Source organism: Crotalus tigris, unplaced genomic scaffold (assembly GCF_016545835.1).
Source record: "Crotalus tigris isolate CLP2741 ecotype Arizona unplaced genomic scaffold, ASM1654583v1 scf7180000020324.788712, whole genome shotgun sequence".
NCBI classification, from domain to species: domain Eukaryota; kingdom Metazoa; phylum Chordata; class Lepidosauria; order Squamata; family Viperidae; genus Crotalus; species Crotalus tigris.
The window spans coordinates 341,869-365,426 of NW_024097964.1; the positions used below are offsets into that span (position 1 = coordinate 341,869).

Consider the following 23,558-nt stretch of genomic DNA (forward strand, 5'->3'; position numbering starts at 1 on the left):
ACTTAGTTTAAGAAGTACAACAGTACAGTTGTTTAAATTGTTGACTATTATGTAGATTTCTTTACATGTTCAATCTGGAGTAGAAAATTGCTCCAGAACACCCTAAATCATGCCAATAAGATTCGATAGCAAAATAGGATTAGTGGGGAGAGGCAAAGTAAGGTTTGTAGACTTGATATATCTACATCCTTAAATGTTCCAGCCTCTCAGAAAATATATATTTGTTTTTTCTCTGCTCACCTGGTGATAACATGTCCTATTGGATTTTTTCAACATTAAAAATAGAAATCTGACCACAAAAAACGCATGGCATATTAGTTTATGAAAAATGTATTTTTTCAAGGTTAATAAAATAGGTACATACTTAGAATATATGTCACCACATTTTTCAAGCTTTTACTTACCAAGATGTAGAAAGTATATTTATTAATAAATACAGGTATTCTATTTCAAGCAAGGATTTTATATTTTGTGCTGCTACATTGATTTCTAAACTCAAAAATTGCATACAAAGTTGTAAATAACTATTAAACAGCTTAAAATTCTTGCTTCCCTGTAAGTTTAACCTATTTAATTATTTAAATGTACACTTCTATCCCACATTTTTCTGCATAATCTACCTAATTGTAAAAATTCAATTTAAAAAGAGACAAAATATTTTTTTTCATATACAGTGGGTAGTCCAGAGAGTATTTAAAAGCATCATGTTTGAAGTATAGAATAGGTAAGGGGTCTTTGTTGTCGCATTATTACTTAATGTTGGTTTAGTGTCCATTAAATTCGTGAGTAAGATATTATAAAGTTTGATACTGTTAATATATGTGAATGTACTGCTGAATTATATGCCCCAAAGCTGGGATATGAAAAGTGATGGAATTATCAAGCATGGAAGCAGCAAAAATATTACTCTTCAGTGTTAAAAACATAGATGAATTCACTTTCTCTTTGTGAAACTGGCTCTTGGAAAGATTGAACAATAATATTTTGGCTGGTAATTTAATGACGTATTCAAAAATAAGAATAAATAATGTCCTCTAAAAAACATAATACAATATTTTGTTACTGTTATTTTCCTTTATTTCTCTAGTTGCTTTTTTTCCTTTCCCACCTCTTTTTATTGATTTTTGTGCTGATCACGTGGATGGTTGTAATGTGGAAAACAGCCCATTCTTCCCAGGATGAATAATCTATGGCAGAAAATATCATATATAGATCACTTCAGTATATGTTTTTGCAAAATTGCAAAATTATCAGTCTCTTTTTGTGTGGTATAGGGGTTGATTGAACTTTAGTATACAAGGAAACACGGGATTGTATTTAAAAGCCAGTAGTCTGCTGATAAAATGAACCAGTAGAAATATCTATCAGTGCAATATGGAGGTTGGTTAATTTTTGTAGCCCTTTCATGGTTTACTAAAGAACCTAAGTTTTGCAGAGCAAATTTTGAAGATTTGAGTTGCTGCAAAAGGCAAGATTTGAATAATCAAATCTTCCACTATGGATGGAAAACTCTTTGGATCATGAACCATGCTCTTAATTCTTTTAAAAATAGTTTCATTATTTGCATTTTGCACTTTTTAGCCCAATTAAAATTGGTTTAACTATAGTTTAATATATCATTCTACTTAATTACTGCTATCATTCTAATGAAGTTCAGTGTTGCCATTATTGATAAGCCTGTAAAGTACTTAGTTTACTACTTCAGTCTTGTTTCCTCTAATCCATGTTTTGAATATTCATATAGATTCTGAGAACAGGTTATATATGCTGTGAAATTGCAAACAAGCATAAGAATTTAAACTTGCATTGGAAAGTCAGGAGGCACCTGTCATGATTTTGACAAATCCTCAGCCTGCTGATGACACTGCCATTACAGAAGATGTGTTCTATATCTTTTACCTACTTCTTTATTCTTTCCAAGCTCAATGGAAAGTTGGGCAAAAAAATTGTAAAGGATTCTGAATTTTTGTCTGCTCATTCATCTGTCTGCCTATCTGCCACTAAGCAGACTAACTCTGAAAACTGAATAGAATAAACCCACATTTGTTGTGGGTGGAGAAGCTGGCAAAAGAAAGAGTGAGTTTGAAAATGGGCATTATTTGGCTGGAGACTGCAAAGAAAAAGGAAGTTCCAATACATCCTTATGGGAAAATTTGTTGGGTAGCAGCCTGAAATGTTGCTGAGTCTCTAAAGGCCCCCTTCCCTCCAAGTCATGTGTGGGACAGCTGTTATTAAGGGGTTAGAAAATGCTTTCCCTCCCTTTTTTGATCTACAGAGCCAAATTATTCTATATATCTTTACTAACATTTGTTGGTATTGGTATTTTTCACTAGGAGGAGTGATAGATATGTAATCAATAAATGATAAGTGTAAGTATAATTTTTGGAAACCATATCGTTTGAAGCTATTGTTGGAAGGTCATATAACGATTATTAGAACCTTTTTAGCTTCAAAAGACCTACTGTTTATCAGCACTTCTTGTAGCCCCTAGCACATTTTCCATAGCTTCATTAGCATTCATTGAAGTCCATGTATAATAAATAAGGTACATAAATTAAGTCTATCACTCTAATAGTTTTTTGGAACTAGTTGAATTGTTTATACTTTTTAGTGACATTGTTAGTATTCTTTACTAGAAAAAAAGGATCTTTTTATGCAACATATATGACAAATATTGAGGTATTATAGTCTACTGATTTTAAAAGACATGTCTCTTCTACTGTATACACATAAACATAATATATGTTTATGTGTATGTGTATACACATACATATAAAGACTAAGGTTTTATTTTCTTTTTAAAAAGATGTTAGTATTTTTAAATGTTTTCTTTATGGGGATATATATTTGTATGTATATAAATTATAAATTATATTTTCGCATATATATATATATATATATATATATATATATAATACAAAGATCTAAAATGTTTTAATTTACAAAATATAAAATGAATAGTCACATCAAACTATAATTAGTAACTGCTCATATGAATTGAAATTTGTATTTAACGGATGAACATTTTAAAGTACACTTAATGTTTAATTTCCAATATATTACCTGGAAGTTTATAATTAAAAGGAAATATAAAAGCCTGAAATAAGATAACATGCATAATCAATTCTTTAGCTCCTGTTTTTATATGTTTATTTTTCATTAAATTTAGGATCATTTGTGGTTTAGTCAACATTTATTCCTATCTGTTTTTCATATACAAAGGCATTGAGATGCCAGAAAATAAACTGTTAACGGAGAATTAACTTCTTTGGCATGCTTTCATACTTATCTTCCAAATTAAAGAAAATGAAATGGGCAGAAGCAGAGTGTAGATTACCTCCTTTTTGTCAAAAATGGTGGGAATTTGAAAATTAATAATAAAAAAGGGAACAGATGCAGTAACATGCCAGAGGGAGATTAATGTGGAGAGTAAAATCTGTGAGCAACAAAACTGAAGCAAACTGAATCAGTGGGAGGTGGTTGTACAATCAAAATCAGGATAAAAGAGAAATTACAAACAACCCTGCACTTGTCAAAGTAGTAGTAATGAAATCCTGACTCTGCCAGCAGTGAGAACCTGTGTTAGCACTTTGGGGTAAGGATGGTAGCCGGGTGCCAGGTAGGAGGGCAGTGTTAGGTTGCTGGGCAGCAGCCATCTTGTGTAGAACAGATGGCACTGAAAGCTGGCAGGGGAGGAGCTCCTTAGCAGAACTAATCAGACAGTAACAGATAGGGCAGCTGGGAAGACTGACCACAGAGAGGGAAACTGCAGGATAGCTGCAGAGTTCCATGATGTTTACAGTGGTGTGCCCATTGGTCTGATAAAGACCTTGCAATGCCTTTTTACTGCAAAAACGCACACAAACTTTTGTTAACTGGGCAATTTATCTGAGAAATTTGCAGCACAAGAAATGTATAAAAAGGACAAATCTGCTGAAGAATTGACTTCGTAAATTCTTGAGAATCCCTGCTAGGAAAGAAAATTCATACTGCATTGCCCTTCTGGAAACATTATCCGTGATCAATGAAAGCAAACAAAATAGTATCTTGGTGTCACTTAAACATTCAAAACATATTAGGATTGTGATTTATAGTAGAATAAATGCAGTTCTTAAAACATATATTTTAAAGCTCTTTAAAAGGAGGCATTTATTTTGCTTCTTCTCAGCACTCCCTCTTATGTTGACCATATGCTTAAATAGCCTAGCCGCTATCAGTAGTGCAAACCAGACAGTAATACATGACAGTTCCATATAATTTCTGATAAATAAATTTTATTGAATTTAAAGAAGTTTGTTCCATATTGTACCTTGGATACAGGTTGCAGTCTTACTGATATCTGGGTAAAAAAAATTGAATGAGGAAAAAAAATAATTTAAATATGGACCTGTTACACAGAATAGTTATCGTAGTTATTAGATAAGCAAGATGAATAATGAAATTCTTTGAAAAGAAATATATAATTGCGGATAATAGAGATGGATATTTAACAAAAAAGATTGAAACACCTTCATTTTTCAACTTGAGTATTTTTCTGTTTGCAGAGATTTATGCATAGACTTAACTTTGGCTGGGAGGGGGGGACAAATATTACAGGGATTTGAAATAGGAAGTATAACAGAAACATATGCTATTTATGTATCCATTACTGTGATACATCTAATTTAGGACCGTCAAGAAAAAATACTCTTATTTGATGTAGCAGCATTTTATTGAATCATTGCAGTGGATGTAAAGTTGTTATTTGTTCTCCTTAATTGATTTTTGCAAGCATTTTTTTTCTTTCCCCTGAGCTATGTGTATTCTGTATTCACTAACACATCCACAACTACATCCAGTACTATAAAGAAGGCTGTACATAAGGTAATTTTCATCAAGATGTGGAACAAAACGTTTGCTGTTTTCAAAGCCTATTCACAAGAATTGTGGGAAAGCTAGTCTACTCTCTTAGTTACTGGTTCTTTTCTGAAGTAGTTGATTTAATTCTACATATATAAATGAAATACTTTCCATTATTATAAAAAGAAAAATATTTTACCTGCCATTATTTAGCCCATATCCGCTCCTTTATGATGACAGCTATCAAATGATTTGGAATAAATCAGATCTCTTGTTTTCTGGCAGTGCTTGCAGTAATAATTAATACAGTGCATTTTAAAATCTGTCAGTTGGCTGATTTCTTATCATCTAATGTATTAGACACTTATTGTCCTTTTAAAAATATATTGTTTGACAATGCAATATTTCCAAAACCATTAATGAAGTATTAAGTGAAAATGAAATATGTAAGTATAACAGCTAAACAAATTGTGAACATGTTGCTGTATTTTCAGGGTTTTTTTTCCCTTGAAGATGATGGAAAATTGCATAGCTTGATAATCAAGCTTAGATTTTTTTTTCCTCTGAAAGAGCGATTAATAGATACATCTGATTATATTCATTTGCAATGTTTATACTGATATTGGTCTGTTAAGCAAAGCTAATATTCCTGAATACACGCAAATTGCTAAAGGTTGTCAGTTCTGTACCTGTTACAGTAAATTATTTGGTTACCTCCTTTTTAGGTTTTGAATCTGGATAAGTTTATTCATGCTATTTAATTAGTAAATAACAAAACAGAATGTGTATTAGATCTTAGTTTGTTAACAGAACAAAAAATAACAGTTTATATTTGGATGTTTCAAGCTGATGTTTTATGATATCCAACTTAAATTTACCTTTATAAAATAAGGTAGAAATATGCATATAATACATACTCAGTATGCCAAATATTCTGCGGAAAAACAATGGAGCTATCGCAGTGACAGAAAGAAAAAAATATTTTTTTTAAGTGAAATCATCCTTGGGATGTTTTTTTTTTCCTTACAAAGGATAAATTACTAGGTTGGAAGACTCTGCTTTTTGGAGCTTGTAAGTAAATTCCTATTCATTTGTATTATAAAGTAGTAACTTGTTAAATTATTTTAAGCCTAACATTTCTTTTTAAACATTAAAATCAATCTTATGGAATTATGATGTATGAAAAACATTATTGTTTTACTATGGTTTCAGTCTTGTCCTGGCAAGTAACAATTACAAGCAGAAAAAAAACCCCTCAAATGATTCTTTCTTTCTTTCCCATCTGCTAGTTCTCTTCTGTCTCTTGTCTTTTCAATTATGACAGGGAGCTGACTTCTTTCCTGCTCAATTGTTGCATTTTTCCATGGCAGCCTGATTGCCACATCAACTGTCCCACTATTGCCTTCTCATTCTTGCAATCTGTGTACGTTTTGTAAAAGTGCAGCTGGTATGATTTCTTGTTCTCATTATATCTTGTCCGTATCATTATATCTTATCTCTGTCATGTTCTCAACATAGCACATCATTTAAGACCTAAAAGCATCTATCGACACAAGTAATATGATAGGCACTATGCAGTAGACCTTTTGAGAAGATCATGAATATCTTAATTCCCTTAAATGAATACTTGACTAATAAAACTCTAAAAAAACACATCATTACAAAGACAAGAACTTGTTTCTCATTTCCAATATATTAAAGCTGGAATTTAATTATGTGTTTAACATTTATTGTTTAAGCAAGTAATACTAAGTGATTGATTTAAGATATAGAAAATGATAAGTTTCTACTTTAAAAACTCTGAAGTTATATTTTGTGTTCCATAACCATTTTAAATGTTAGCTAGTAAAATAATTATTCTTTTCTTTCAATACACATTTCTAGCAGATGAAGAAAAATACCTTGAAATTTGGGTATTATTCAAGAAAATGTTTCTTATTTGAATTTTTTTAAAGAAATTAGTTAATAATTCAATAGTATGCGACTGTTGGAACAAATTTTTGAAAAGCAGATGCATGCTTGACTAAGTCTGCATAATAGATCCTGCTGACAGTATAAAATGTCTCAAAAGTAGCTGCTCTGCTCTTTCTGTTAACTTGAATAGCAATATGGATAATCACACAAACTGTGTAACATTTATAAAATTTCTCAGTGGTGAATTGATTTTTGTACCTTACATTTTCAAAATGTGATACAGTCATAGATGAATGACAGTTTAAATATAGCTATGTTGCAGCTTAAAGGTAACATTAAAGTAGCATTTGGTTATGAATATTGCTTTGTTCTCTCTAAAAAAATTAATTAATAATTTTTTCCTTATTTTTCTTTAGTTCAATATACATTTTAGTCTTCTCTGAAATTGTATTTTCGCTTCTACGTAGTTTGTCAGATTTCCCTTTTGTTTAGCTAAACTTGCTAAATAAATAATGTTCCCAGTACAAGATTTTAGGGAAAGAAGATGAATTTTATCTTTGAGGATTTTTCAGTGATCCTCAAAAAGATTATATTGCTCTTCCGCTATTGTCTTCAACATTATTGGAAAAAAAAATATAATGCGTAACTGTCCAGCTTTGTCTCTTACTAAGGATTAAATCTCTGCCGACAGTTCTTTTGTCAATGACCTTGAGGGGCTTTGCATCTTGAAGAAGAAAGCAGAAGCTTGCAGTAAACAAAGTTCACTTCTGACAGATGGATTGAATGACAGAAAGGTTGTGAGTGCCAGAATAGCCCTGGCAGAGGAGGAAATGTTCAGTGGAATCCAACAGGAGAGGAGGTGTGAACAGGTGCAGGGTTGCTGACGGAAGGGGAACCAGATGGAGGGAGCCAGAGCCAGTTTATTTAAAGGAAAAGGCAGAAAACACTGAAAGGCTGTACAGTCAGTGGCTAAAAGTATGCATGGAAGAAGGTAAAAAAGCAGTAAGCAAAACTGCACAGTGGGACATCAAGCACTTAGCGTAATGACAGTAATTGTGAGTGTAGTTGGAAAGTTGCTATTAAAATCCATTCATCCATTGCTCTAAATAACATAAAGTGTGTCAAACACTTTTTAAATTGACAAGAATAGTCCTTTGTCTGTCAATTTTTGGTAATGTTAACACACAAAAGTTATGATTAGAAAAATGTTGTGGTTCAGGCAAGCCAAATCAAGATGATAATAAGAAAAGGTTTCGATATTAGCTGCAGAGTAGTCTCTTAGTTTTGCTTTGCTTGCAAAGAAATGTCACATTCTGACAAAATGTGAAAGAAATCCATTCCCCTGAAAAGCATGTTATAAAACATACAGAATCTTATTCGTTGTCTAATTGTTACTCAGAGCAAAAAAATGAGGCGGGGCAAGCTGTGATACAATGCACTTTTATGTCATTTGGGAATAGCGAAGAACATAAAAGTGTGTAAGGCTTTAAAATAGAAGATTTTGCCTGATTTTTTTTTAATTAGCACACTCTTTGTGAGATTAGATAGCGTTATTAATTGTTCTATTTGGTGATTCTTACTATATTGAGTGCTTGTGCTGATTGATTTAATTTGAACCATGATTTTGTACTGCTAAACTGAAGGAAGATCATATATATATATATTCACTATTAATCTAGTATTACTTTGAAAATTCTTACTTAGTTTTATAAGATCACAAATCTTTTTTTTTCACTCCATTATTTTTTTCTTTTCTTGTGTCTGTTCTTAAGTATCTGTTAAAACAAAATAAAAATAACACAAATTTAAAGAACTGTTAAGATGTTCGTAGGAAGAGCATTTGCGGAGCATCTGGTTTATTAATTTATATTTAAGGTACAGATGCTAATCCAGAATTCTCCTATGAGATTTTTAAGTAGCACATTATTGTTTGGAAATCAAGGAAGTTTCAAAATCAGTTTCTGTTGAGTCATAAAAATCTTAACGACACTCAGGCCCTGTTAATTGTTCCCTACAGTCTTGTTTTAGGATATATTTCTTATCTAATCCTAAATGCTTAATTTAAAATGATAATAATAGATTATTGTAACACAATCCTATAGAATATTTTTAATTGATTGTGTGCCATCAAGTCTAGGATGCACATACACTTTGTTTAATACAACATAATATTGAAATCCAAATATTACAGTTTGGACATTTTTTGCTACAATTAGAGCATAATTGCAAGCAATATGTCTTTAACCAACTTTTTTTCTAGGAGTTTTTCTGTGTGAAAGGAAATGAAGCTCAACATTTCGATATCTAGACAAATTTTGTGGTTGGTCCTTATATAAATTATATCTGATTTATCCAAGCTTCCTTTTTCTCTGTTTTTCTTATAATTATAGTCCTATATTAATAGAGATGCCATACTTTAACAATATACCGTAAATGCCAGCGTATAAGGCGACTTCCGCGAGCGCTGAAATCGGCGCCAAAGATGGGGGTCGTCTTATACGCCGAGTCGTCTTATACGCCGGAAATACTGGTAGTTTCCGGCGTATAAGACGACGTTCTAGGAATGCGGCCCGGCTATAAAGACGGGGGTCGTCTTATACGCCGGGTCGCCTTGTACGCCGGCATTTACGGTATTTATAATCCAAATTTAGACATGTAATTCTGCCAAAACTATTTTTGTGTGGTTATGGATTTTTTTTAATAAAAAGCATGATATTGTTCAAAAACCATCATAACTGCATGTCATTGATTTTTTCTTATTTATAACCTTATTCTAAATTAAATCTAGTTTATTTTATCAACAATAATCAAGACATGACAAGACATGTAAAATGTTTTTGGGGCTCCTGGGCCTCTGTCTTAGGGGGAATGAATTGAAAATGTATTTAATCATGTACGTTTTAATAAAATACATTTGTAGTGTTCTTATTCTAGGTTGACTAGAATAAGAAACAGCCACATTCCTGTTTCAGACTTACAACTTTTGAGTTGGTTAAATACATTATTTAATAAAAATTCAGGAATGATTTCATATAGTAAGAACAAAAGAATATCTCAGGGCTTTAGACAGAGTTTCTGCCTGATAGAAGATTAATTCTAAAATTTATATTTCGTAAGCTTTCAAGCATTTTGATAACAAGCAGGATAGAAGATCACCTAACATAGGTATTTATAAATAGCTATATAGCTGTCTGCTCCTCATCCGTAGCTAGCTCCACTTCCAGTTCTTGCACTTATTTTTGGTGACCTTCATCCAACATAACTGACTTTTTTTGTACAGCAGCATCAATCCTTTCCAACAGTTGACCCTATGTTAATATTGCAAAAGACTGTTGGATGAACTACCTAATTAAAAAATGTGATTCTGGGCAACTAACATAAGTTTGAAGTCAAAGCAAGATTTAACAGTGAACGCACAACAAGACAGTATAAAACTGTACAGCCAAGACCACAACATATTCAAAATCCTAAACCACTTATGACTTTCATCTGCTATGGCATCAACCACAAGTCCCAAATAGTGCATTTGTCTGGAGGAGTTTCCAGAAATGGGTCCCTAAAACTAGACTTAATAGTCTTGCTTGAGTTTAGACAAAGCCTGCTTTTTTTCAGCCAGCTCTTCACAAATTCTAGATACCAGGAAATAATTTGATAACTTAACCTGATCAGCTTGTGGTAGATATATAAAGCTGCATATAATCAGCCATATTCATGATATTTAACCTTTCCAGTAATTGATCTCATCCTGCAACTTCATGTTGGTGTTATATAGGAGCAGAGAGAAAATTAGAATTCTCAGGAGCCCTGTAAAGCAGAGTTCTAGGGCTATAACTTCATCTACCAACGCTGACTGGAATTTCTCTGAGAAGAACCACCTCAACATCTCCTGCATTCTCAATTTCCAAAAGTTGTTCCAGAAGGATATAATGACCAATTTTATCCAAAAGCCATTGAAAGATTGAGGGCCAGGATGCACCATCTCCATCTCAGTCCCAATACAGATCATCTCAATTGTAATCAGTGTTACATTAGTTCTATATACAAGCCTGATATCTGACTAAAAAGGTCTAGGTCAGTGGTTCTCAACCTTCCTAATGCCGCGACCCTGCAACCAGTCGTAAGTCGAGGACTACCTGTATTTCCCTGCCCGGGAGCGCCACGCATGCGTGGTGCCGCCCCCTGCGCCGGCCGAGGCGTAGCTGGCACGCGGCAGAGACGGCGCAGGCCAACCACCAGCTGGGCCACCAGCTGGCTCAACCCAAGGCAGGTAAGGCACCCACCAGGCCCCACGCGTGCCAGCAACCCTCCCTGCACCTGCCGCTGCTCGGCTAGCCTTACCTTGGCCACCGCCCGTTCGGGGCTGCGGCAGGCAGGCCCAGGCGCTCCTGGGTGGCCACAGCAAGCGGCAGCGATGGCGCAGGCCAACCACCGGCTGGGCCACCAGCTGGCCCAGCCCAAGGCTGGTAAGGCACCTGCCGGGCCCCACGCGCGCCAGCAACCCTCCCTGTGCTTGCCGCCCTCCCACCTCCCACCCCTGGCTCTCTTTTACTTACTTTTAGTAGTTGCTCAGCAGGGAGGGAAGCTTTCCAGAAAGTTCGCCTTGTAGCACCGTTTGCAGACTGGAGCTTTTGGCGGGCTCAGCAGGGCAGAGACAGCCTGGACAATTCCTGTTGGCTTTTGAAAACCAATAGAATTAGACTCTATTCAAGAGAGTCTATTCTATTGGCTTTCAAAAGCCAATAGAATAAGAGGGAGTAGCACAGCTAAAGAAAAGGGGGAAAAAATGGCGGACAGCCTTGTTTGGCGACCCCTGTGAAATGGTCGTTCGACTCCAAATGGGGTTGCGACCCACAGGTTGAGAACTGCTGGTCTAGGTAATCCATTTTCTCCAAGATCTTCTAGAGCTGCAGGCTGACTACATTCTCAATATCTTTGGAAACAGGATGAAAATTGTCCATAACCGAGTCCATGATGATTCCTTGAGGACAAGGTAGACCACCTCTTTAAGATCCAGCCAAACCAACCCCTCCATCAAGGATGCATTCAACACACCTAAATATAACCACATGTCATCTCCTTGATCTAATACATATGAGGTCACAGTACTGCCTTAATAACTCTGTTCACTGTTTGAGAATCAATTGGCTTGAATTCTTCCCAGATACACAATGCCCTTTATGTATTGTGCTTACATTATGTAGTAGAACACAAGAAGTAATATGTAGAAGTAGTATTCCATGAACTCAAGTTGCAAGTTTCTGAATAAATGAAAGAGTACCAAAGTACATCTGTCTTATTTCAGCCAAATCTCATTTTATTGACCCATATTCAATCCATTTTGTTCTCTGAACCTCAGTTTATAATCTCTACAATCTTCACTGTGCCATACATAATAGAAAACAAAGTGGCATGAAGCAAATTTGATAGTACCTAATCTGCAAATGCTGAATTTATATGTTTCACATATAAATGTTAAGTAGCTTTGCAGGGCATGAGAGGGCACAGTACAGAATCGGAATGGGTCAACTTACTGCAGTCAACTTGCCAAGGCCATCTCACCATGGCCAAGTCACCATGGGACAACTCACCACAGCCAGCTTGTTGTGAGACAAATAACTGCAGGATAATTCAACAATTCAATTTAATTATTTAAAATAATTTTAATTTTTGTTAGAAACATTTCATTTTGTCCCTCCTTTTGCATCCTTCCTTTAATGATTCTATTCCACTATTTCTTCGATACTAATGTAATTCTTGTCCTGTGGCCAGTTGGCCATGGCGAATTGTCCCACAGCGATTTTGTCATGGCAAGTTGTCCCGTGGTGACTTGGTCACAGTCAGTTGTCCTAGACCCATGCAGAATATTATCATGAGGGCTATCAAGCAATAATTTAATATCAAATGGATAGTAATAGTAATAGCACTTAGACTTACAACCTCCAATAATCTGGGTCCTCATTTTATCAGCTGCAAAATGATGGATGGCCAAGTCAACCTTGACCCCAAAAGGATGGAACTCCAGACTGTAGGCAGAGATAGCCTGCAATACTGCATTCTAATCACTGCCACTTTGTTTTCAGTTATATATGGTAGTCTCTCCAATATTCTGGTTATATGCCATATCATTACCTGCACCTTAAATTGCACCCAGAGCCACATTGGAAGCCAGTGCTGCTCATGGAGGAGAGATGTAACTTGAACTGCCCGAGAAGCATACATAACTGCCCCTGCATCTGCATTTTGCACCAGCTGCAGCTTCCTCCATTCAGGAGGAAACCAGAGCATGAATGATTGAAAACAAAGCGTCCCAATCCAGGAAAGGGTGCAACTGGCATGCAATATGAAACTCTGTGAAAGCTTTTCTGGTTAGTTTGAGAGATAGTACAGACAGGAAGCGCAGCCAGAAATACTGTTACTTTATTGTAAGGATACATTCATAGAATCTTGCAAGTTTGAAAGTACATTACTTCCTCTCCCCCCCCGCCTTTACAGTTGAAGAAACTAAGGAAGATCCATCCTGAGATGTTTGCCATACCCCCATTCTTTCTGTGGATTGAGATCATGTTTGTCTGATCATGTCTACTCTGAGGCTCTTTCTCTTGTCTCCCAAGGTCATTTCCATATGCTATTATTTTCCTAGTCATGTCTGCCAACTACTTTTCACAAAGAAATCATGAGGCCAGGAAGATCCTAGATTGCATGCAAGGTCTGTTTGGGGCAATGCTACTCCATTCAGAACAAGAGATCACAAATCCCTGGAACCAGATGATCCCAAGTCCAGAGCTACTTCATCTTGTCAAGATTGACCTGAAGCGTCTTGTTCCTCATTCAAACCTTAACAGTTTCCAGACACCAAGACAGGATGTTAACAGCATTGCTTAGTGTGCCAGGGATGTAAATCTGGATATTGTCAGTGTACTGATGATGGCTCACTCCAGTGTGATGGATGATGTCACCCAGTAGCTTAATGTAGATATTAAACAGGAGCAGAGATAGTACCGAAGCCTGTGGAACTTAATAAAGCAAGAGCCATGACTAGGACGCCTCACTCTCGGTCAATGCCAACTGGAACCAACATCAGAGGAAGGAGGAGAACCAGCACAGTACTGGGCTTCCCAACTCCCAAAGCCAGAAGGATACCATAATCAATGATATTGAAAACCGTCAAGAAGTCAAAACATACTCAAGGAATACCTGCTGACCTTGAATGCAACCAAGAATTTCAAACAAAGCAGCATCCTGTCAGATGTAGATTAAACTAGATTCTTGCACTGAACTAAGAGACTAACTTGCTTCCTTCCAGCTATCTGGTACTAAAATATATGGTTGTTACAAGAACACTTGTTATCTGTGGGCAAGCTATTTCCAGATAGCTTGCTTGCCTTTACTGTCTTTATTATTAACGCACATACACAAACACACATCAACAGACATTTTCCTTTCTTCAGAATGATGCCAAAATTTGTACTTTCTGCAGGGTTTCATTCAGGCAGCAAGCCCTAGAATTGATGATACTCATATTAACAAATTTTTTCTTATTTTAACATAGGTTAGGCTGTACCATAGTATATATTTCATATAGGTTTGGCTATTATTTTCATCCTATCCGTTTAAGTGTCCTCTACCCACCCCCTGAGATTTTTGGGCTTTACTGAATAGAATAGGATATGACTTTGGATTGCCTAAAAAATGGGGGAGGGTTGTTGATAAAAATGGCAGCTAAGACTTGTTTGAACAGAAGCAATCTTCTTCAAGCAATGCTAATTTGGAATGCTATCCATAGTACAAGGCAATTCAAATGTATCTGAACTGAGAAAGTAAGTTTAATGTCATGGTTATGAATAACTAGTATGGCAGTTGCTATTTGAATGTTTTATGTTTAAAGCAAAATTCTCCCCAGTACTGTAGTGATAGAATTCTTCAGTACTTTAAGTGAAATTGTGTGTGTGTGTGTGTGTGTGTGTGTGTGTGTAATTATTTAATTCAATTTGAAAACCCAATAGCAACCAAGCTAATATACAAATAGAACAACAGTAGCAAACATGCCTAAGAGCACCATCTATCTTACATCAAGGCCTAGGAGAACAATAAGGTATTCAAGGCTTTATGGTATGCCAATGTAGATGTGTGTCTGATTCAAAAGGACAGATGCTATAAGAAGGAAGTCGCACTTCCTGGGTCATGATTAATAATAATGTTGATTTGAAGGGAGCTGGAACGAGCCAACTCTGCTGGCCTATGTTGCCCAGGCAGAAACCATGGGAGGTTGGTAGTCCTTGAAATAACCTACTCTATGCCATATAGGACTTTATAGGTAATAAGGAGCACCTAAAATTACACCCACAAGCAGACTGGCAACCATTTTGGCTTGCAAAGCAGAAGTGTCACAAGGGCATGCCAAGGAATGACCATTATTACCAGTGCTGCGGCATTCTGGATCAGTTGAAACTTCTGAGCAATTTTCAAGTGCAGCCTGAGGTACAGTGCATTGTTGTAATCAAACTGCCAGTATAACATGACAAGCTGAGACCAAAGTTATGCTTATTAGGTCTAGACATTAGACTAGATAAGATAACATGGCATTCTATTTGCAGTGTTAGTAATAACCAGTTATTTAAATATTTTTCTTCTTTTATCACAGGCTGGAAGTTAATAGACCTTTGATCACATTAGTCACTTGAAATTTTTGATGGTTGGCTCCACAATGTGCAGTGGTGTTGTATAAAATTATCTTCCTTATAGTTAGATTCTATGTTTTTAAATGGACTACCCAAATTTGACTGAACTAGATTCTTTTTTCAAAATTAAAAGTTCCACAGTTGGTTGTTCTGTTCATTTCTTTATCTCCAGTACTTTTGAAAATCATTATTGTTAACATAATTATCTGTTCTAGTGGTAAGGAAATCCTTTAAAGAGTGGAAGAAAATAACTATGAAGCATGACTTTTATCAAAAGTCACCCTGATATTAATCATAGAGCTAGACTGCTTGAGATTGCAGATTTTAGAAGAGCTAGGCCCAACAAATAAAAAGAACTTGATATCTTATAAATTAACACACTTTTGAGTATATTAAATTCTGCACCATAAGTAGTGCATTTGTTCAACTTAATTTAGAATTTATCCAGAAGTTGTTAAATGTGTTGTTGTAATACACAATCTAGAATGAATAGTTTCATACATTTTGAGAATCTCAAGACATAAAAAAGGAGTATGATTCTTATTATAAATGGTGCCTGGAAAGAAAATTGCTATGAGCCAATAGAGTGACTTTGAAATAAGATGGATGACAAATTAAATAAACAAACAAAAAAATAAATATTGTAGCTAAATACGGTAGTGTAGGATCTGAGCAGAATGTTTTCAACAGAGAACCAGGATAAAGGCACCTTCCTTAAATATCTATGTGTAGTTATTGTTGTCTTGTTTCTCTAGAACAAGCTTTTAATAATATAGCTGTTTTAGCATTTGCTTTGCTTTTAATCGGGTATGTTTAAAATATTTTGTACAATTGCTTTTTCTATTATTCCTAAAATTATTTTAACTATTTTAATTTGAAGTTGTATTATACACAATTTTGGATAGAAAATTATAATTAATATTCTCATCCCAGAGATCTTGTCTTGTGTGTGTGTGTGTGTGTGTGTGTACATACATACATACATCATACATTGTATATATAGACCTTATGTGGTATGGGCTTGCTTTTTTAAAAAAAATGTGTACTTTCTGAGCTTACTCAGCCTCCCGTCTTTTTTTTTTTTTTCCTAGATCTGAAAAAGAGAACATTCAGCAAAGCTTTAGCAATGAGGCAAAGACTCGAGTCCTTCAGGCTCAGCAGAGAGAGCAGGATCTGACACAGAAGATGCGGCAAATGGAGGCCCAGCATGATAAAACTGGTAGGTGGTCGGAAAAGATTAGAGCCTGGGCACTCACTCACAAGCCCGGCCCATGCCTTACTGTGAAATGACATCAGGAACACCTGTAACCTTTGGCTGGCCGAAGGGAGCAGATGCTAACTACACCGGAGATTCCGAATTACATATTAGTTAGCGTTTAAAAGAGAAAATGGAAAGTATTGCCCACTGTCTGTTGATTTCAGAGTGCTGCTCTCACATCTGTTGCACCATCTGGATTATGAGTTTATTTACCTGTGTTCAAGAAACGTAAAGCTGAGAGGGACCACAACAAAGTAGAAAAACAAAGGGTTTATTTTTGGCTGGATTTTCAGGCACACATGTTATATAAAGAAAATAGCATCAGAAGCTCTGCAGGAAATGCTCTGAGCTTACAGTTAAAGTCTCCTGAATAGTACTGAACAGTTCCCACAGTACACACATTATAGCTACTCTAAAAGCTTAATGAGTTTGCTTCAGAATCCAAACTGGAGAAAAGCTTTAGCCATTAATTGGTACTTAATTCACTGTCGCAGCTGGATGTAATTCACTGGCTCCAAATTAATATGTTCCTTTATTTAATCTTTGTCGCTTCACACATTTTTGGAATTTGTGTATTCTGTCCTACTCAAATTTAGATACAACTTTAATCTTTTGCAGCTACAAGAATTTGCTGCATGGAGTTTAAATTGATAAGTATGGGATTTTGGCAACAGCTGGTAATATGACTGAAACCTGATGTCCTTCAATACAGTATTTTAGTTCAGCTGACTTATCTTTCTTTATAATGTGAAGGTGAAATATTCATAGAAATTCTGACAATAACTGTGTAGTCTTTTAACATTGCTTTTATAGGTTTACATCAGAATCTACTATGTATTTAACAGCAAATACATAACAAATTTCCATATACAGAACTGCAGAAAATACTCCCGAAGTGTGCATTTTCAGAACTCAACCTTTGAAACCAAAATTGTAATGAATTTAAATGTGCAATTATGAAAATAAACATTGCGGTAGTAAGCCATGAATCATATATCTCCATCCTTCCAAAATCTGTGTATGTAATTTAACTAGTTACAAATTGACATTTATGAAAGGGAAAGGAAACAAAATTCAAACATGATTTTACTTTTTCTAAATATTTTATAAATTTCCCCAAAATTGACAGTAATTATGGGGAATTACCTATGGCCTAAATATGCAAGTTAGGAATGCAGCAAAATGTGGATTCAAGTCAGATTTCCCAGATTTTCCATTGTGTTTATAATGTAATGTAGTACATTCCTGTGAAATGAGGTTAGCTCACTTAAAGATTTGTTTTTTTAATTAAAATGCCTATACCACTTTCCAACAAACTAGAACTATTATCATTAAATATGCTGAATTCCAAAGGCTAGATCTTCATGCTAGATCTTATATGGTATAGGCTTGCTTTTGTGTCTGTGAATAATCTGCTTACTTTTTCATTGGTGAATTGTGAAGCAACTCTATAACAAGTAAATGAATTGCTGATAGAATTTCAGGAAATTAATTACAACATGTAAAATTAAATCTGATCATGCCCATGAAGATGCTAAAATATTTGTTGAATTTTATGGGAGGGGGTTTTGGGGGGGAGCTAGGTGAATTTGTAAGGCTTTGTCTCTTTTCCACAAAACTTTGCTTTTTAGATACTTCTGTCTTTGAAAGAAGGCTAGAGATGCCTGATGTTTTGCAAGGATATATTTCACTATTTCCCCTTCAATATGATGCAGTTCTGTAGCAATAGAAGTGAAGTGACTTTGTATGTTGAATAAAGTATGCTGGTCTGTGCCTCTATCTAAAGACAGGTCAGAAAGGCAGAAGGTGGTCTCTGGGTCTGTGCACTTACTAGTTATGTTTTTGGTTGGAAGTATTTTCTAATTTGTGGCTCCAAATCAGGAGAAATCTGGAGCTGAGCTGTAGTTCATAAAAGCTTATAGCTTTTAGTAAATATGTGTTAGTCTGAAAAGGTAATACCAGACTCCTGATTTTTGGCTACCTTAGACTAACACTTTTACAGTGTCTAGTTTGTGGCATACATCAGTGCACAGTGGATGACCCTGTTTCTGTGATATTAGATTGCTACTGGGGTTTTTTTCTGTCCAAGCGTGGCACCTTAATTCTACTTCTGGTATGAGAAGCAAGGCAATTTTATTATTGGTGTTAAGGCCACTACTGTTTTTTGATTGACTCATATCCCACCAAGGCAGAATGTATTTAGACACCAACTTATATGTATCTGATTTGAAATCTTTGAGGTGGGATAAGTGCTGCTTTAGTTTTATTTCTTTATTATTGCTTACTGGTACAATGGAATTATTCCTCTCCTCTTTTTAAGGAAACAAAGTTTTATGGTCTTGTGTTTTATATTATTATCTTTATTCTGATATCTATTTAATTTACTTGTTGTAAATTATTTTTAAAAAAGAAAAATGGGATTAATTTTGAAATAAATACACATAACATTCTTTTATACTGCTTAAGGAAGTGTCCTGATCTGGCAAACCTGTTTTTTTCTGATTATTAATATCACATTTATAACCTGCTTGCAATCTTGGTCAAGCTACCTTATAACAGATTCAGTAGCAATACCTTGATTAACTGAATTACACCAAAGTTCAGAGTTTTATATGTGTTTGTGATGTCCCAGCTTGTGAGTAACTATGAATTGTTACTTATTTTATATACTTATTTGAATGATTTGTATGATTGCCCATTTTTCAAAATGCAAATTGGGCATTTTCACAAAGCAAAGCCAAAAACAAAAGTTAGCTTGTTTAATTACCATCTTTTGCTGGTCATTCTTCTTAAGCCAGGATAGCATTTAATTGACAGCCATCCTAATTTGAAACTGTGTTCTTTTGAATTCTGTAGTAGTGACACAAATCCTAACAGGCCAATTTTTTCTATAAATGAGCATAAGTATTTGCTTTATGATTTCATTCTACTTAAGTGAATTAGGGGGAAAGGGACTATTTGTGGCATTTTTCTACATTCTATACAACACTTCTGTGTATAAGCAGCTGTGACTTGGCACAGATACGCAGAACCAGTTGTCATTTAATCTTTTTACTCATATCTGTAAGATCTCCATTAATCTGCTTACATTTGAGAATGGTACTTCATGTCAAGTGATTTTTTTTTAAAGAAAGAACTACAATAATGAAAAAGTAAAAGACATAGAAAAAACATAGAAAAAGAACTAATGTGAATAGCAATTATATTAAATTGCATGGAGTTTTATCTGTTATTTTGTTATTAATTATAATGTTGCTATTTCAGATAATTCCAAATCATATTTTCCTGCAATTCCTATCCTTTCCAGTGATCTTAATTCTTAAATAAATTGAAAGTTTCTATCGGTTAGATGGAATAAGGCAGGATTATTTGCATCGTTTGAAAACATCTGACAAATTAGGGGCCTGGGATTTTCATTAAAAATGTGGATAAAACCTTGATGAATGGTATAGACCAGTGATGGCAAACCTTTTAGAGACCGTGTGCCCAAACCACAACCCAAAACCCACTTATTTATCGCAAAGTGCCAGGGCCGCATTAGCATTGTGGTGCCCTCTGGGGGGCAGCGGGGCCATGGCTCACTGGGTGGGTGTGGCTGCGGTAGTCATGGCAGACTGGGTGGGCATGGCTGTGGTGGGCGTGGCCACCTCGATGTTGCTTGTGGGGGGTGCCTGTGGGGGCTGGCCAGGATTGGGGGAGATCCAGGGGGTCTCTGGTGGGTGGGGTGGCAGGCAGGAGGCTTTTCCTGCAGGGTGAAGCAGGCGATAGGGCGGGGGTGCCATTGCTGCAAGGCAAGGTGAGGCAGGGGCGGCAGCTGCCTAACATTATCGGCCCCCGCACACAGAGGCCAGTGAGTGCATGGGGGCGTGCTCTACCACCTCTACTCAAGCTGCACAAGATGCTGGCAGTGGCGGGCATGCCCACAGAGAGGGCTCTGAGTGCCACCTCTGGCATGCGTGCCATAGGTTCGCCATCACTGGTATAGACTAGCTACAGTATATTTGTGGTATTTTCCCATTGTTAATATATTAATATTCCACAACTTGCTGCACTGTTTCAGTACTGTACATTGGTGGATATTAATTGTGAGAGGGATAACAATATTTCATGTTTTAGAATAGAATAACAGAGTTGGAAGGGACCTTGGAGGTCTTCTAGTCTAGTTTTTTCTATACACTGTTTATACTTCATAATTTTGCTATATAGTTTTATATTTCAAAAGAACCATTGGAGTGTGTGTGTGTGTGTGTGTGTGTGTGTAATCCATCACATTATTTTTTATAGTACCAATGTAGGCTAGAGCACCCAAAAGGAATAAGAAACAGAAAGCTGAAGAAATTAAAAGATATGTGATAAGAAAAAAGGAAAGGAAGTGCAGGTAAAATTAGATTACACCTTCTCTATCTTTGCTAACATTACAACCTGCCATTGCTTCCACCAGGCCCATACATAGAATAGAATGCCTTATGTTTTTTTCTTTTTAACTTTTGTCTTACAGAAATTCATCAACCCTATCAAAATATGACTTTCTTTTCCTTCCTTTCAACCTATTTGCAATTCAGTCCTTCTTTATTCTCTCTCACCTCAGTATGTTCTTTATTCATTAAGCACTCATACCTCCTTGATTCTATCTAAATCTTCTTATTTTTCCACACATTAAGTATCCTGTTCCCACTATTTTCAATATGTTTTTTAAGTTTCTTCTGTTAGACTAGGGGTTTTTTTCTTTTCACTTTTTATGTAATATATATTTTGGCCATTATTGGAAATAATGTATATATTGGAGCTAGCCAAAGAGTATCTTATCCTGGTCTGTATTATCATGGATGCACTAACCTTGTCAAGAACAGATGTAGTTGGCGCACTAGCTTAAACTGGGCAAAGATACTCCTATTTACATCTTCTTGGGCATCTGCTTCTTGGTGAATACAGATGCACTCACAGACTGCAAACCTGATTCTTTAGGGAAATGTTGCTCCATTTAAAACAGGTTGCACTACAGTTCCAGAATCCATCTATCACTCTCTCAAGCACTTCTGCCAAAGATTGGCTTCTTATTATGAGAAATCTTGTCATATCTGTGTTTAAACTGAAGTTTAAACATGTAAGCATAGAAAGTACATCATTAGAATCTGCTAATCTTAGTTAGAATGAATGTAAGAGATTTGTGCATAGAAAATATTGTTGTATCATCTTTCCTCTATTCTTAATGTGGTAGATCTTTCATACAATAATTTGCAATAGCTGCACTAGAAAAATCAGTGTAGATGTAGTAGTAGTGGCAGATTACAACGTCCTCTTTGCCATTGAAGCTATAGTACATTCTTTAAAATGGGTTCTAGCTTCTACTGATTTATTCTGAATGTCCTCACCATTGCTGTGGTTGGCATCCCATTTTCATTCCTCTGAACTTCCTGGAAAACAAGCAGGTCTGCCTTGACTTATCAGCATGGAGAAAATATTCAGAGGCAGTAGCTCTCCCATTTCTTTAGAAATACGGACTTCCTATAACGATAAATCACATTCAAAATTAATGTTTTTGAATAATAAACTATATTCTCCTAATTAAATAGTTATCTTGAACAGATTATAATAAAAAAATGCCTCGTCTGAAGTCATTTGGGGTGAACAGATCATAATAAAACAGATCATAATAATAAACAGATCATAATAAAAATATGCCTTGTCTGAAGTCATTTGGGGTGATACTCGTTCACTAAATTTCTGGACTACTAATTTGAGAGGAGCCAGTTTGGTGTAGTGGTTAGAGTAAAGGTAAAGTTTTCCCCCGTCCAGTTGTGTCCAACTCTAGAGGGCAGTGCTCATCTCCATTTCTTAGCCAAGGGAGCCAGCATTGTCTGAAGATACTTCCATGGTCATGTGGCTATCATGACTATACGCCGAGGTGCACAGAATGCTGTTACCTTCCCACCAAAGTGGTACCTATTTATCTACTTATATTTACATGCTTTTGAACTGCTAGATTTGCAGGAGCTGAGGCAAGTAACGGGAGCTCATTCCGTTCATGTGGCACTTGGGTCCCAAACCCAAGCTGTCAGCTTTGTAGCTGACAAGCTCAGCATGTTTAATTGCTGAGCCATCATGCCCTTTGTTCCAGTCTCATCTAAGACACAAAGAAAGCCTGGTGATTTGGGGTAATCACTTTCTCTCAGTCCTAGGAAGAAAGCCTAGGCCTTTCAAAAATACTGCCAAAAAACTCCAGGGATTAGTCCAGGTAGTCACCAGGAGTCCACCTTGACTTGAAGATACCCCCCAACCCCCCCCCCCAAAACCACCCTAATCTTAGGGATTCCTGAGGCAAACTACTGAATACTACCACTATCTCAAATATCACACACTCGCAAAAGGCCAGCCTTAATTTCTGGCCAGAAGGACAAACAATCCAAATGGTGTATGATCTGTCAGCAGCAATTTGCCACCAGTCATGGATCTATTCAGTATAACAGAAGCAGAATAATATGCTTCTTCTACCATAGAAGGGCTGTCTTACTGGAACTTTTGTTCCTTTAATTGGCAGACAATTTAGGTTGAGGAGTATCCTGGTATCATCTACCTCTGATCTAGCAGCAGTCCATTGATTCTCTATTTCCTCTGGTACATTCAGTTTGCAGATTAACTCATGAGATAATTCCAGCCTCCATGCAAAAATGATTTTGAATATATTATATAGCAGAAATATTCTCCCAAGGCCTCATTCTTACATCCAGATTAAAATAGATAAGGGCAAAACAGGATATATTGGCAAAGGACCATATTATAGTATAAGAATTTAGCCGGGAAGTATGTTTGGTATCCAGAAGGATCAAAGCAACAATCTCCTATTGTAAATTCAATAAAGCATAATAATA

The 23,558-nt window shown here is 35.8% G+C and overlaps 1 protein-coding gene across 3 annotated transcripts in view; it reads left to right on the top strand.

Moving 5' to 3' along the window:
- SDCCAG8 (SHH signaling and ciliogenesis regulator SDCCAG8) overlaps positions 1-23,558 on the top strand; it is a 111,323-nt gene that overhangs the window by 44,090 nt on the left and 43,675 nt on the right. For all 3 annotated transcript variants that reach the window (XM_039366464.1, XM_039366465.1, XM_039366466.1), the window contains one exon: positions 16,523-16,650. In XM_039366464.1, the coding sequence (XP_039222398.1) occupies positions 16,523-16,650 (128 nt within the window). The remainder of the gene's footprint in view (positions 1-16,522; positions 16,651-23,558) is intronic.